Source organism: Notolabrus celidotus, chromosome 12 (assembly GCF_009762535.1).
Source record: "Notolabrus celidotus isolate fNotCel1 chromosome 12, fNotCel1.pri, whole genome shotgun sequence".
NCBI lineage: Eukaryota > Metazoa > Chordata > Actinopteri > Labriformes > Labridae > Notolabrus > Notolabrus celidotus.
This window is the reverse complement of record NC_048283.1, coordinates 19176196-19188566: the sequence shown is the minus strand read 5'-3', so window position 1 is coordinate 19188566 and position 12371 is coordinate 19176196. Positions and strand designations below refer to the sequence as shown.

General features: G+C 42.0%; 1 protein-coding gene across 1 annotated transcript; it reads right to left on the bottom strand.

The window, feature by feature from the left end:
- Positions 1 to 589: 589 nt before the first annotated feature.
- On the bottom strand, positions 590 to 5297 carry tent5ba (terminal nucleotidyltransferase 5ba). Its single transcript, XM_034696951.1, has 2 exons — positions 4849 to 5297; positions 590 to 2168 (listed from the first exon to the last, which is right to left on the bottom strand). The coding sequence occupies exons 1-2, from the start codon at positions 5002 to 5004 to the stop codon at positions 1140 to 1142; spliced, it is 1185 nt and encodes a 394-aa protein (XP_034552842.1). The 5' UTR covers positions 5005 to 5297; the 3' UTR covers positions 590 to 1139.
- Between the last annotated feature and the right edge of the window lie 7074 nt (positions 5298 to 12371).

Sequence of the window (12371 nt, the reverse complement as noted above, 5' to 3'; positions counted from 1 at the left end):
ATATTGGCCCACATGTGGCAAGTACAGCTCCTGAATAGCCAAGGACTGCTAATGATCTTTATGAGCTGTGTTCTTTGAAGAACTTTAAGAGCTCAGTAGTAAAGATTTTCGATTTTGACTCAGACTAAATGACACCGATATGGTATCAGTCAAGCAAGCAGTACTGGGTTTCCAGTGGTAACATTGGGGGAGAACAGGCCGGCCTTTGTGAAAAAGCTTTAGTATCAGTGAGGAGAGAGAAGCCATTGTGCTTGAGAAAAGCCTCCTTATGGTTCATGTCCTCAGATTGTAATGGATCCTCGGACCCGGTTTAACAAACACGACTCACTCCAGACGACAGTATATGCATTTCATCAGGTCGGTTACTGGAAATGAGCGGTCTTGTTGTCATCAGATTATCACGATAGAACAATCATCCTCCTGTCTATCCAGTGCCGTTTATGGTGGTCATGTGAGGATATAGAACTGGGCAGGAGCATATTTTTGATAAAGACCTGTTTAAATTCACTGCAGCCCTCAAGAAACCAAAGGTTAAAATGTCAAAAAACAATTAAACGAAGATTAAAATGAAATAACCACGGTACAAAAGTGCAGTTTTGCCTTTTTTAATCTCACAAAAATGAATGCCTCTGTTCTGTGAAAGAGAGACGGAGTCATCTAGAAAACACTGAGTGCCCCGCCCCTCATTTTACAGATGTTTTCAGAACATTTCATGGTTCATTTTAGGCACTTGGAATCATAACAACATTCCCTTTCTGAACAACAAATACATCTTTGGTCCAGTATGTAATTTTAAAAAAATATAGCCAGAGTATGAAAATAACACCAACTTCAAAGATTTTTTTTTCCTCAAAAATGTATTTTTGACATATATAAAGCTTCATAAAGACGTTTTTTCAATACTTAAACAAGATATTATCGCTACATCTCAGACATGACCAGCAATCTTACAGATGTTTTGCAAGACAAAAGTGAGAAAAATATGTGTCGGCTCAATCAGTACAGCAGTACAGGATTGTTTAAGTCAAGTCACATTTGGCAAACATGGGTTCCTTTTATTCTTTTTTTTCTGGATTTTGAGTCCGTTTCAGTCCATACAGTTAAAGAGCATGGAGGAACATCCACCACTCGTAGTCAGTTCAGCTACAGGGCAGCCAAGTCTGATATGAATTACTGCACGGTGAGATCTGCGGCGGCTGCACATGTGCGATATAATAATTACTGAAGTTGATGTCCTGCACATAAGGAGCTGGCTGGTAGTAACATGTGACATTCGTAACCGTAGGGATGGCGTTCTGCTCAGCCAGAACCCTTAGCGCCAGCATGGAGATGAGGCTGAGTGTCTGCCGGCGCTCATGACCCATCAGACACACGGTGCTCTCGTTCACTACGTGGTGCAGAGTCATCAGGCACTCGTAGCGTTTGTGCTCCATCCCTGCAAAGTGGTTCTGAAGGTAGGCCTCCAGCTTCCTCTGCTGCTCTCCGATGTCAGAGAAGTCAATGAAGAAGCGAGAGCACATGTAGCGCTGCATCTGCTTCATGTCCGCCTCTGAGGAGGCTCTGAACCCCCGCACCAGCAGGTGGCAGTACTTCAATAAGCCACCCCCTCTGATCTCCTCGGGGCTGCGTGTGGCTATGGTCCTCTGACACAGGTGCTCCATAGCCTCCATGAAGTCTCCGTACACGCTCTCCCCGATCACAGTGGGATGAAAGCTCTCGGACATAGGCGTCTCCGAGCAGCGATCAAACAAGAGCAGGGAATCGAGGCAGATCTGGAAGGAGTCCACGCTGAATTCAAACTGCCGCCGTAAAGAGTCCACAAATTTTAACTCCACATTCTTGCCAGTGTTGTTGGACAGCGAAATGAGGCTCCAGCGGTCCGTGTCATTACAGACTTTGACCAGTTTCTGTACATAGGCCTCTTTCAGGGTCAGAGCGGTGATTCTCTCTTTCGAGACCCCGGCTGGCAGGAAGTCAAACAGGCAGTCCAGCACGACATCTTTCACCAGGCGGAAGGCCTGATCATCTTTTAGTGACACGCCAAAGATCAGATCCAGGTCCTTATAGCCCAGCCCTGTGTCCTGATGGAGCACGTGGCTTGCAGCCGAGCCATTCAGCCTCACGTCCTTTACACACACACCCCTCTCCTCCAGTCTTGCCCGCACCACCTGTAAAAGGACAACACAGAGACGCAGCATTTTATTAATGATCTACAAATGTTCGACAGGGTGTCTTCCTAAAAGAAAGCTCTAGAATTTACAAAGGATACGTCTCTAAAAAGATGCAAGGTAAACCACATGGACTGAATGGAAATCAATAGTTTGTGGAGGCAGGATCAATACTGCTGCTCACAAAAGTCCATTTCATCATCATCAGCTTCAGTCTGAATAAAACCTAAAGACTCTAAACAAAGAGCAGCAGAGCTGGGGAGCCTGTGATCCTCCAGGTCTGTCTCCATCTCTGGGTTTCATCATTTGAGGGACAAGACCTTTCATCTGGAATTACAGCCTAAATGGAGAGAACACCAGTGTGTAAGACTGCCCTTTCCAAAGAAAAATCCTCATTATACCTGAGCCTTTCAACCTCAGGTCAGTAAGGGTCAGTTGTGTTTCCCTCCTTCTGTCCCAGTGACTTGGAGGATTTCAGAGCAGACAGGAGAATAAGATCTCCATCTAGACAGGGTATGCCAATTACTGCGAGCAAACATTTAGGAGGAAGCATGCCTGATTGGTGGATGAAGACATCAAACATACAGATTTAAATGTTATTGCCCGAGGGGAAAAGACACTCCTCGTGTGCCATGAAATGTACTCTCCTTGAAAAAAATCAAAGTGCTCCCTAGAAACAACAAATAGGTGTGGCTCACTTGTTGTATCTGGCAAGCTATTTGAGAAGTTGGTCAGGTTAATTCAATGTTTACACAGCAGCCAATTTGTTGCTGTGGCTGATACGTGAAGCAGACTGTAACAAAAACCTGTTATGTCAGCTCATCTTGGACTTTGCCAGTACTTCAATTTTGCAAATAGAAATCGTGTACAGTTCAAACAGTAAAACCTGCAGAGCAAATTAAAGTTGTGACACATTTGCATACAACCTGAAATCTCCCTAGGGGCACTGACCTGTCAGATTAGACTCTGGCAACTCTCTCTCCCATGGTGATCAGATAACCGGCCGGCACTATTTATACACACTGAGTCAAGCTACAGGGAAATAAACATTTGAAAGCAAGTAGCACAGGAGCAGGGAGGATCTACATCTTGATACTGTGGCAGTAATGGCTTTACTCAGCATTTAAAAGAGCACTGATTGGGATCAAAATTCAATCAGATGGAGTAATACTGCACTTTCTTTCAGCAAAAATCAGTTTCACACCTACACTTTACACCTGTGCCCCTCTTACCTCTGACTACAGGTATACAGTCATTCATACTTGAATACAGGTGGGTGGTTTAAGCCCCTCAAACACTGGTATGCCTTTGCGAGATTAACCAGTTTTACCAAGATTACAACTCCTTGGCGTTCTTCCTCTTCAAAGAAATGAAAGAGAAGGATTGAAAATATGCCATGCAATGAGTTGTGAGCTGTAGTGCACAACTAAGATGGATTTGTTATCTCAGATCTTAAGTTGCAGCTGTATAACGACCCATGACGATGCAGCAGGACAAAGGTTCACGCTCTGTGATGATGCAGACCAGAGGAATACTGGCTGCTTCATAAGCGAGACAGCGTCACTCTCCATTGTCATGACAGGAGATTAACTGCTGATCAGTGTTCAGCCAAGCACGGCACATTCTAGTCGGATAAAATTATGCAGGGTTTCCACAAATCCAGGGGAAACCAAGTCCCCACATTTGGGACTCAAACCTGCATTTAAGCTTCCTGCACACTCAATGGAGCATTCATCTTTCCACAACCACAAGCATGAGGCTTCAGGCTTCACGGGGTGGTTGAGCTCATCCTGAATATGTCAATGTGGAAATAAAATGGGATTACACAAAACATTACCCAATTTACCTGACTAACATAATTATATTTGTGTTCTTTTTGATGGTTTTATCACCATGTTTACCTTGGACTATCGAAAGACACCAGAAAACAAAAAGGTGTAATGTAATCTAGCTATAGTGAACAACAAGTTGAAAATGTGGAGACTGACATGAGTCTTTCCCAAACTTTTCAATCAGTGTCCATACAAAGTTTCATTCAGGCTGTTGTGTAAATGAGACACTTATGGATGCTCTGTTGAATCTGATTTAAAAGCACTTCAACTTCATGACAAACTTCATGCTCTACTTAAATGAATAAATACTTAAATTCAGTGTCACCAATAGACACACTTAAGAGAAACAGTTTTGCTACTGGTATTCACATTGTTCAGGAAGAAAGCAGGCCCTACACTGGCAAAAAAATGAAACTTTTTAAAAAAATAAAATATGAAAAAATAAGAAAACAGAATGAAGAGTCACAGCTATACCACTGAACATTATAGAAACCACATAACGTGCACAGATTGTATCCTGGGGTGATCAGAGGCTCTGACATTGGAATCTGGAGACCACCAGAAGTCCAGGAGAGCTCTCCAGGGGAGTTCAGTTACAGTGAGATACAGTTAAAATGCAGTTTGATTTTAGTGTTTCAATCCTCAGATTGTATCAAAGTGAGGGAATATGCAAGAGTGAATAATTGATCCGCAGGTTAAACTTAGTTTCTCTGAATGTTAACTTTCATCGTGGTCATGTCATCTTTAAGGATATATATATATACATATATATTATGGTCATAATGATCCCCTTACTAAAACTTGAATTTACCATTAATAAATAAATTAAGGATGTGCAGTTAGGCTACCTGTACAATCTGGCGCGGCTGCACAGAGAGAGTGGGGAAGTTTCCTCGGCCGTGGATGGGGACAGCCTCCCCAAGGATCGAGTCCAAGCGCTGCACCTGATCCCAAGACAACACGCAGAACCTCCGACTCTGATCCGAGGCTTCACCGGTAGACATGTCGAAGTTAACTTTCAGCCCCCCTTCCCCAAGTAAAAGAAATAAGAAGATTGTGTATCAGCGCTTCCTCTCAGTTGAGCTCTGTTTCTTCTCTCTTCAGCAAGAGTTAGTTATTCCCCTAGATGTCAGGTCCGATAAGAGATGTCAAAGTGAGGAGAAGGAAAAAGTTAGTAGAGTCAGGACTTGTGATGGTGACAGTTGGTTCAGACGCTTCCTCCGGTGCGCGCCGCTACAATCCGGTCAGTCTGCAAAGAAGCGATTCATCCGAGGGTTTAAAGCCTCCTCATTAGCATGCGCGCTGTGATTGGCTGCTGAGTTTGGTCATTGATTATGGACGCCCTGTCTGCAGGAAACACCCTTTATGTGACGCACTTGCAAGCCTCCGCCTATCTTCGTGCTCCCTGCGTGCAGACAGGGTTTTCCCTCTACCAGGCCTACTGCTCCACTGCTCCCATGGGCTGCTTAACCTCAACAGCAGCAGTTTTACAATTCAGCATATATTAATCAAATATTTGAACATTTGTCACAGATATTGAGTTGATTTATGCAGAATCAGGTTACAGCTGTGCAAACACAATGTACTTCCCCTCCCACGATGCAGGTTTTTATTTGCCCAGGGAATGTTTGCAGAGCATGCAGGATGTTTTTTCCAGCTTCACCCTGCGTCACAGTCAGATACGTCATGATCATATAAATCTATAGAAAACCCACAAAAGAGCACTGTGTTAAAACTCAGGAGACAAGAGCTTAAGTGTTCGTTCAAAGGAGCTTCAGAAGCACTTACAATTTTGCACACATTTTAAAATAGCTTATAGAAAAACCCTCTGAAATGGTCATGTCGCAGTCTCAAGCTGTAGCAGACAGGTCATCCTGAAACTAGGCAGATGCCATGTTCAGCCAAAAGATGTTTTAGAATTGTAACCCAGAACAAATGAGATTCCATTTGAATGAATAAACCCAAATTGGTATTCCTCGATTTAGTACAAAAGTACAGCTAAAGTGAAAAAACAGCCAGCATGCACAGCTATGAAAAATGAGTTGGTGCATCTTTGAAATTAATAAAATATATTCCATAAAACAAGTCACAGCTACTGTATGTCTGCAGGTCTAGCTTCTCTTGCTACTCAAGAATGAGTGTGGCCTCAGCTTACTGCGCTTGTTAACCTTTATTTAACATATAGCCTATTAACCAAGCTATATGAAGGTAACACATTTTCTTTTTATAATCACTAGTGGGGTAATATATACCGTTTCCTGTTTCGATTGAGCTGTTGTGATATAATGTACAGTGTCTTCATGTTATGCCTATGTTAGAGGATCATTATGTAGCATCTAGAGTTCTGCAGCTCTAGGATAGGATACTAACTATTTGACAGTGATCTCAGAGATTGCGGGTCCTAAATTTAATTTACTCAGTTCATAAGAAGTGATTTCCAATTATCTTTGGTGCAACTCAACACAAACAAAAGATTTGAGCCCACTACCCTTCGAAGTCTTCCAGCAAACTGTGACCAGTTCTACCAGAATATTTTTTCTGTCACTTTTGGTTTAATTTGAGTAATAAAGAGAGACCTGCACTGGCCAAATTAACCAAAGTATTCATAAGTACAACAGCAAATATCAGAGGAAACTAAGAACTAAACCGGATTTGCATGGCAGTAAGCTAGTATGTTCCTGTTCCTGTTCGCCATGTTTTATCAACACCTTTCAATTTGTTAAGCCATTTTTAAATTGTAATTTTCCTTTAACTAAATACACTCCTTTAACAGATAACCCTTTAATACATTTGATTATTCAATTGAAAGTCAGTTGAGTAACAAAAAAACATGTCAATTCTATAATTGACTGCTATGAATGCAACTAAGCTATCATTAGCCTTTTAAGCTAGGCGAGTTAGCCCACAGAAGCACTGTGTTTTTTCCCCATTGGTATTTCTTAAAGCTATTGCCTAACATGTGTCACAAACAAGCGGCAACCTGCGGTCTAAAAATATGAGTCCAATGCAGAAGTGCTAAAAACTGCAGTTCATCGAGGATCCGCTTAAGGCTGGCTCCAGAAGTACCGGAAGTCACATACACATGAATGGGAAAAAGACGATCTTCACAGCAGAAATAAACATGTTTACAGCCTGGTACAAAAGACGAGTGTAGTCTGGATAGCTCATCTCTTGATCGGCACACACTGTACGGGGGGTGAATTTTTTTCTAACGCTGCAATTTCGAAGATATTGAGATTACGAGTCTTCCAATGAGAGGCACAGCTGACTTGATTGACAGGCAGGAGCACTATACCTGTTAGCCAGGAGGCTCAAAGCCAGCCTCTTTACGTCACAATCGCTCGACAGCAGCAATATGGCTGCCGCCGATGATTGGCCTCAAACAGCTCTTCAGAAACAGATGGGTGACGTCACGTATACTGCGTCCATATTTTATTCAGTCTATGGTCACAAAGCACTCTTCTTCACTTCCAAGTAGGAAAATTAAAAGTAGTTGTACAGTGGAACAGAAAATGTGGATCACTGCCCCTTGGCTTTTGCTATCTTACTCGCTAGCAGGACTAGCTAATGAGCATCATGATAGTTCCCCTTTTTCCTTTGTTTTCTACATCTTGCTAATTGGAATTGCTGTTTCTGTCTGTTGTGAGGATACAGACACATTTGGTCTTTACATAATATTCACTTTTTTAATGACCACTCTTTGGCAAGTGGCAAAAAAAATTGGGGGTGAGGAGCTAGGCAATGTGAAATTAGCTTTGTTTGTCTGCTATTAGATGCATACAGAGTCCTTGCGTTTAAATGACCCCTGTATAACTCTGAAATCCACCCAACTTTTTACACCAGGGAGACTATGATCACATTATCTTTGTTTTCATATCTCATTCTGACCCGTAAACAGTCTACTATGTGTTTCAATGAGCTAAATACCCCCTAATGAATGACCTGACACAATGGCAGACGTTACTCACAATAGCAGACATTACTCTTCCAGTGTTGAGCAGGCTTTATGATTCTGCCACCATGTAATTTGCCTGTTAACAAAACAGGTGAGAGCTTCAGTCATTTCCTCTTTTATAAAGGACCAAATATGTCATCCTTTATAATTTGACTAACAGCTCATACCGCCTGTAAAATGTTTACAAGAGAGTAAAGTTCATTTCATGATAGACCTGTGTTTGTTTTCAGTGATGCAGCTGTTAAACAGACAAAAACAGACCTTTTCAAGCACTTAGCCACACACATCATGTTTTTCTATCTTTAGTTCACACGCATCTCCACTGTTGTCCACAGCACACAGCTGGAGGTCGACAGTGTCTCGCAAACCTCCATGACTCTGTGGCATGTACCGTGGATTTATTCAACGTGAAAGATCACATCAAACACTGTGATGTCAATATAATCCTGTTCCCCTGGCAACAGCATCCACGGTTGTTGGGCAGCTGGGCAGCAGCGTCTCCAGCTGAGGGTCCTGCCCAGTGCCGGTGCGCGACACCTGCGTCATACGACTATAAATAACCCTTCATGTGGCAGCTGTGCATCCTGGGAGCAAAGACAGCTTTTACCTGAATTTGAAACAGTCAGGGAAAGAGAGGACAATGATGGCCTATGTGTCAGCCACTTGACATTCTCAGGTTCCCGCTCAGCCTCATGTCAAAGGATGGGAAGTCAAAAAACAAATAACACAGTTAAGGCTAACAGAACTCACTGCTGTTTGTATGACACTTTATATCATCTTCACTTGATCTTCTGTTTATTAAGGTGACATCCTGCTTAAGCCAGGACAGCTGAGACTGGGAGTGTAATAGGCGCGGTGAGATAACCAATATTTAAACACACCCTAAACAAATGATGTATAAGACAGGCATATGTTCCAACCCTAACCATAATCAAACATTATTGAAAAAACTGAAGTTTCTCGGGTACACTACAAACACCGAAATTAATTAAAAGTCAGCGAAGCACGTCTGTTGTTGTCACCATATTCAAGGCAGGTTTTTTTTAGTCAAACATCTCTGCCTGCCTTCGCCTCTGTGGCTGTAAGGAAGAGGAACAAGGCAGGGCTTTCTCGAGTGCAGGGACACGAGTGGACGTCACGGGAGAGTTGTAAAAGCCTGGCTGAAAATCAATGTTTCCAAACAACAGGCAGTGAAGTGTCACAGTGATCAATTGTACAGAGACGGATAACACTGTGTCTGTCGCACAAGATTAGCTGTGAAGTCATCACTGGTGTGTCAGGGCTCTTACAATCTAAGTGAATTATTTCCCCTCAAGAGACTATCCTCGCCTTTCACTGCTGCACATTCACACGTTACACTAGAAGACCAAGTGTTGGCTATTATTAGAGTGTGTGTCCCATGAAACAGACGATCTACATGTAGCTGCTTTTACATACCTGAAGTTACTCTGCGTGTTTAATTCTGAGAACTTTATTTTGTGATTGAATAAAATCTTTGATTGGATCAGATTGTCTCTTCCTTGGCCTATCTGTCGTTCAACCAGGTTGAGCTGACCAGTCATGATATCTTTGTTAGAGTGTGTTAGAGTGAATGCGTGATAAGACAGGTAAATTTACTTTTCCTGATTGCTCCAGATGACATATTTGTAGGACAGAGGAACTAGGTTACGCAAGCAGCCGTGCCTCTGACGTCGGACTCCCTCGACTGCCTGCTTGATTGATTACAGTAGTGTTTTAAAGGGCTGCAAACAAACACGCCAAAACACACTAGGGATTCAAGTGGCATTATACACCAGCTCACCAATCTATACTACACACCAGGAGGGTGAAATGGAAATATGCCAAACTCACTGTGTAGTGTTGGTTTGTTGTTGGGTTTGTTTCTATTATTAAAAGAAGATCCTCACTTTTGTTTGCTGCCAAAGCCTAGTTTTAGGAGTGTGATTTTGTACTTTGGATTCTAATTTCTAATTGTTTATCTATTCCAGGCTATATTTTTTCTGGGTGCTGTTGCTTCCTTTTCAACCTTATCCACAGACTAGGCAGGTTCGTAGTTGTTCCACAGTCTCTGCAGTATCTCTGGATAGGAGAGGCTGTTGCATAGTTGAAGCTCAACGGTCAAAAATAGTGTTGGCTGTTATCTAAGTCCAGCTCACTTTACTCTCTGAACAGAGGAAAAAAGTTCCAGTCAAGCTGGAGTTTTAGGAATGAGAAAGACTTTGGTAAAAGGATACATGTAAGCCAAATGCTGAGATGTTGTTGTTTTTTTAAATAAGGCTCTATATCAAGATATCAAATGAGGAAAGAAAAGACAGGTTCATATTGAATCTACCTCTCCATTAAAACCTCAGTTTGTGATTGAAGAAGTTTGGGAGTAGTGCTCACCTTTTCTTCATATATTTTGAATATTTTTTTCACAAACACTTATGCTCAGTATAAGTAAATGCAAACACGTGCATATGAATTCATATGTGCTGAAAGAAGACCTCATGTAACAGAGGAATGTGTGGCCCTGGTAATAAAACACTCTCTCCTCTCTCTGTGCATCTGAGACGACCTAACTTGGACAGCTTCCTTAACTGGAACTTAAATCATGTTATGCAACAGCACCCTCCCCAGCTGGACATTTAGGGTCCCCGTTGCACTTAAATTTCCACTTCACTTCGCAGCTTTGGTGTTGCTCGATGAATGGCTCCCAATCTGCTCTTATTCTCCTCTGATCAAATACCCCCAACTGCACCACTGGGACGTGGACACAAAATAACAGCTGTCTGCAATGTGCAGATACTGCTGAGTCAACAAATACGGCCACAAAAGCTTATAAAATAAACATGTTCTGTAATTTTCTCAACACGTGTGCCTGGTGTGGACATTTCATAATGAAAGCTACTTTTTCTGTTCTCTGGAGAATGTACCAGACTGGAGAGGGAAACCCTATTTAGCCGCAAGATCTAATTTACTTCCAAGAAATCCTGCTCCTCCTTGCCCTGAATTCAGTAGCTGAGGGGAAAAACTCCTCCTAAAGGGTGATTTGGAGTGTTATAAAGCAGAGCAATTGCGTCAATTAACTGGACACATTTGGAGGTGAGCAAAGCTGAAATGTGAAGAAGGTCCATTAGAGACGAAGTCTGTTAAGGTCATGGTCATACCAGCACTCCTTGACTCCTGTTCCTGACAACTGAAAACAGGGGGGACAGCTTTGTCCAGCTGTCTCCAGCAGGGTTGAAAATTCTGTCTGAATGAGCGATCAGTAAAAATAATTTAGCATCACGTTTCTCAGATCAGTGTCCAGATTTTTAAAATACTTCTCCAGGAAGGCTTAAAGGATCGGTCAAAATGGTATCCCATCATGCCACGGGTTAGAGGGAGCCAGCTGGAGGTTCAAAGAGCTCAGAAAACCCTCATGATACCAAAACAACAAAGTACTCTTTATTAGATTCATTTATTTATGATCACGGAGTTGCATTCATGTCCAAATTCGTGACAGGTGTTTGTGAATATTGATAACTAAACAAGCTTTTGAACAAAAACAAACCTGGCTTGTTTTCCACAGTTTGAAAGATTCATGCAAGGCCTGCTGGTGAGGGTCGAGATTTATGTAGTGCTGTAACTGAAAGCAGGCTGGAGACAGCAGGCATGCTGCACACATGGCCCAAAGCTGCTCTGAGGTACAGACTGTAAAAGTATTGGCAGAAAGCAGGGCTCAACGAACCGCTCGACATTCAGCTGACAGTCTCAAACATTTTACTGTACAATTAAAAAGCCTGTGTGGCCTTTGTTTCATGGCACTACTCATTTAGCTACCTTTCTCCCCCTTGCATAACTTTCTTTTAAGTAACACTGTAAACATGATAAGCCTTGTGGAGAATTTAACCCCTTCGTTCCTTTCAGAGTTGTACTGTGACCTTTGCTGTAAGTCAAACATGTTTGGAATATGTCTGATCATGTCCCCTCAGTGACTCAGCACTGCTCTCTATCTGCCTGTCACCTTGTCCTACCTCCTTTTCTCTCTTACATTGTCAAAACTTACTAAACCAAGTGCACCAAGTTCACTGGCCTTTATTGGTTGTTTCGCAATCGTCTTCTGTACATAACTACTTGTACATTACTACATATCATGTACCTTTGATTATTGATGTCAAGCGTTACAAGAATTATTCACATTATTTAGATAAAGCAGCATTATCACACTGTGAAAAGTTCTACCCAAAAGTAACAGATAAAATGTATGTAAAGAGTATAAAATCAAATGAACAATCTTTGCAGGCAAAACAGCAGGAAAAACTCTTCAACATATATTATTTATAACTCATACAATAAGATGTAGGTTTTGTGTTTGCATGCAAGTATACATTTTGCAGCTAGCTGCAAATAGCAAATTTATTGTCATCTTTATATACTTTGAGGCAGTTCAAA

What these genes read in the sequence shown, in the direction of transcription:
- tent5ba (XM_034696951.1), bottom strand. Translation starts at nt 5,004, where the DNA reads ATGTCTACCGGTGAAGCCTCGGATCAGAGTCGGAGGTTCTGCGTGTTG. An exon ending in AGCCGCGCCAGATTGTACAG is followed by an intron (nt 2,169 to 4,848) that starts GTAGCCTAACTG and finishes GTCCTTTTACAG; the next exon opens with GTGGTGCGGGCAAGACTGGA.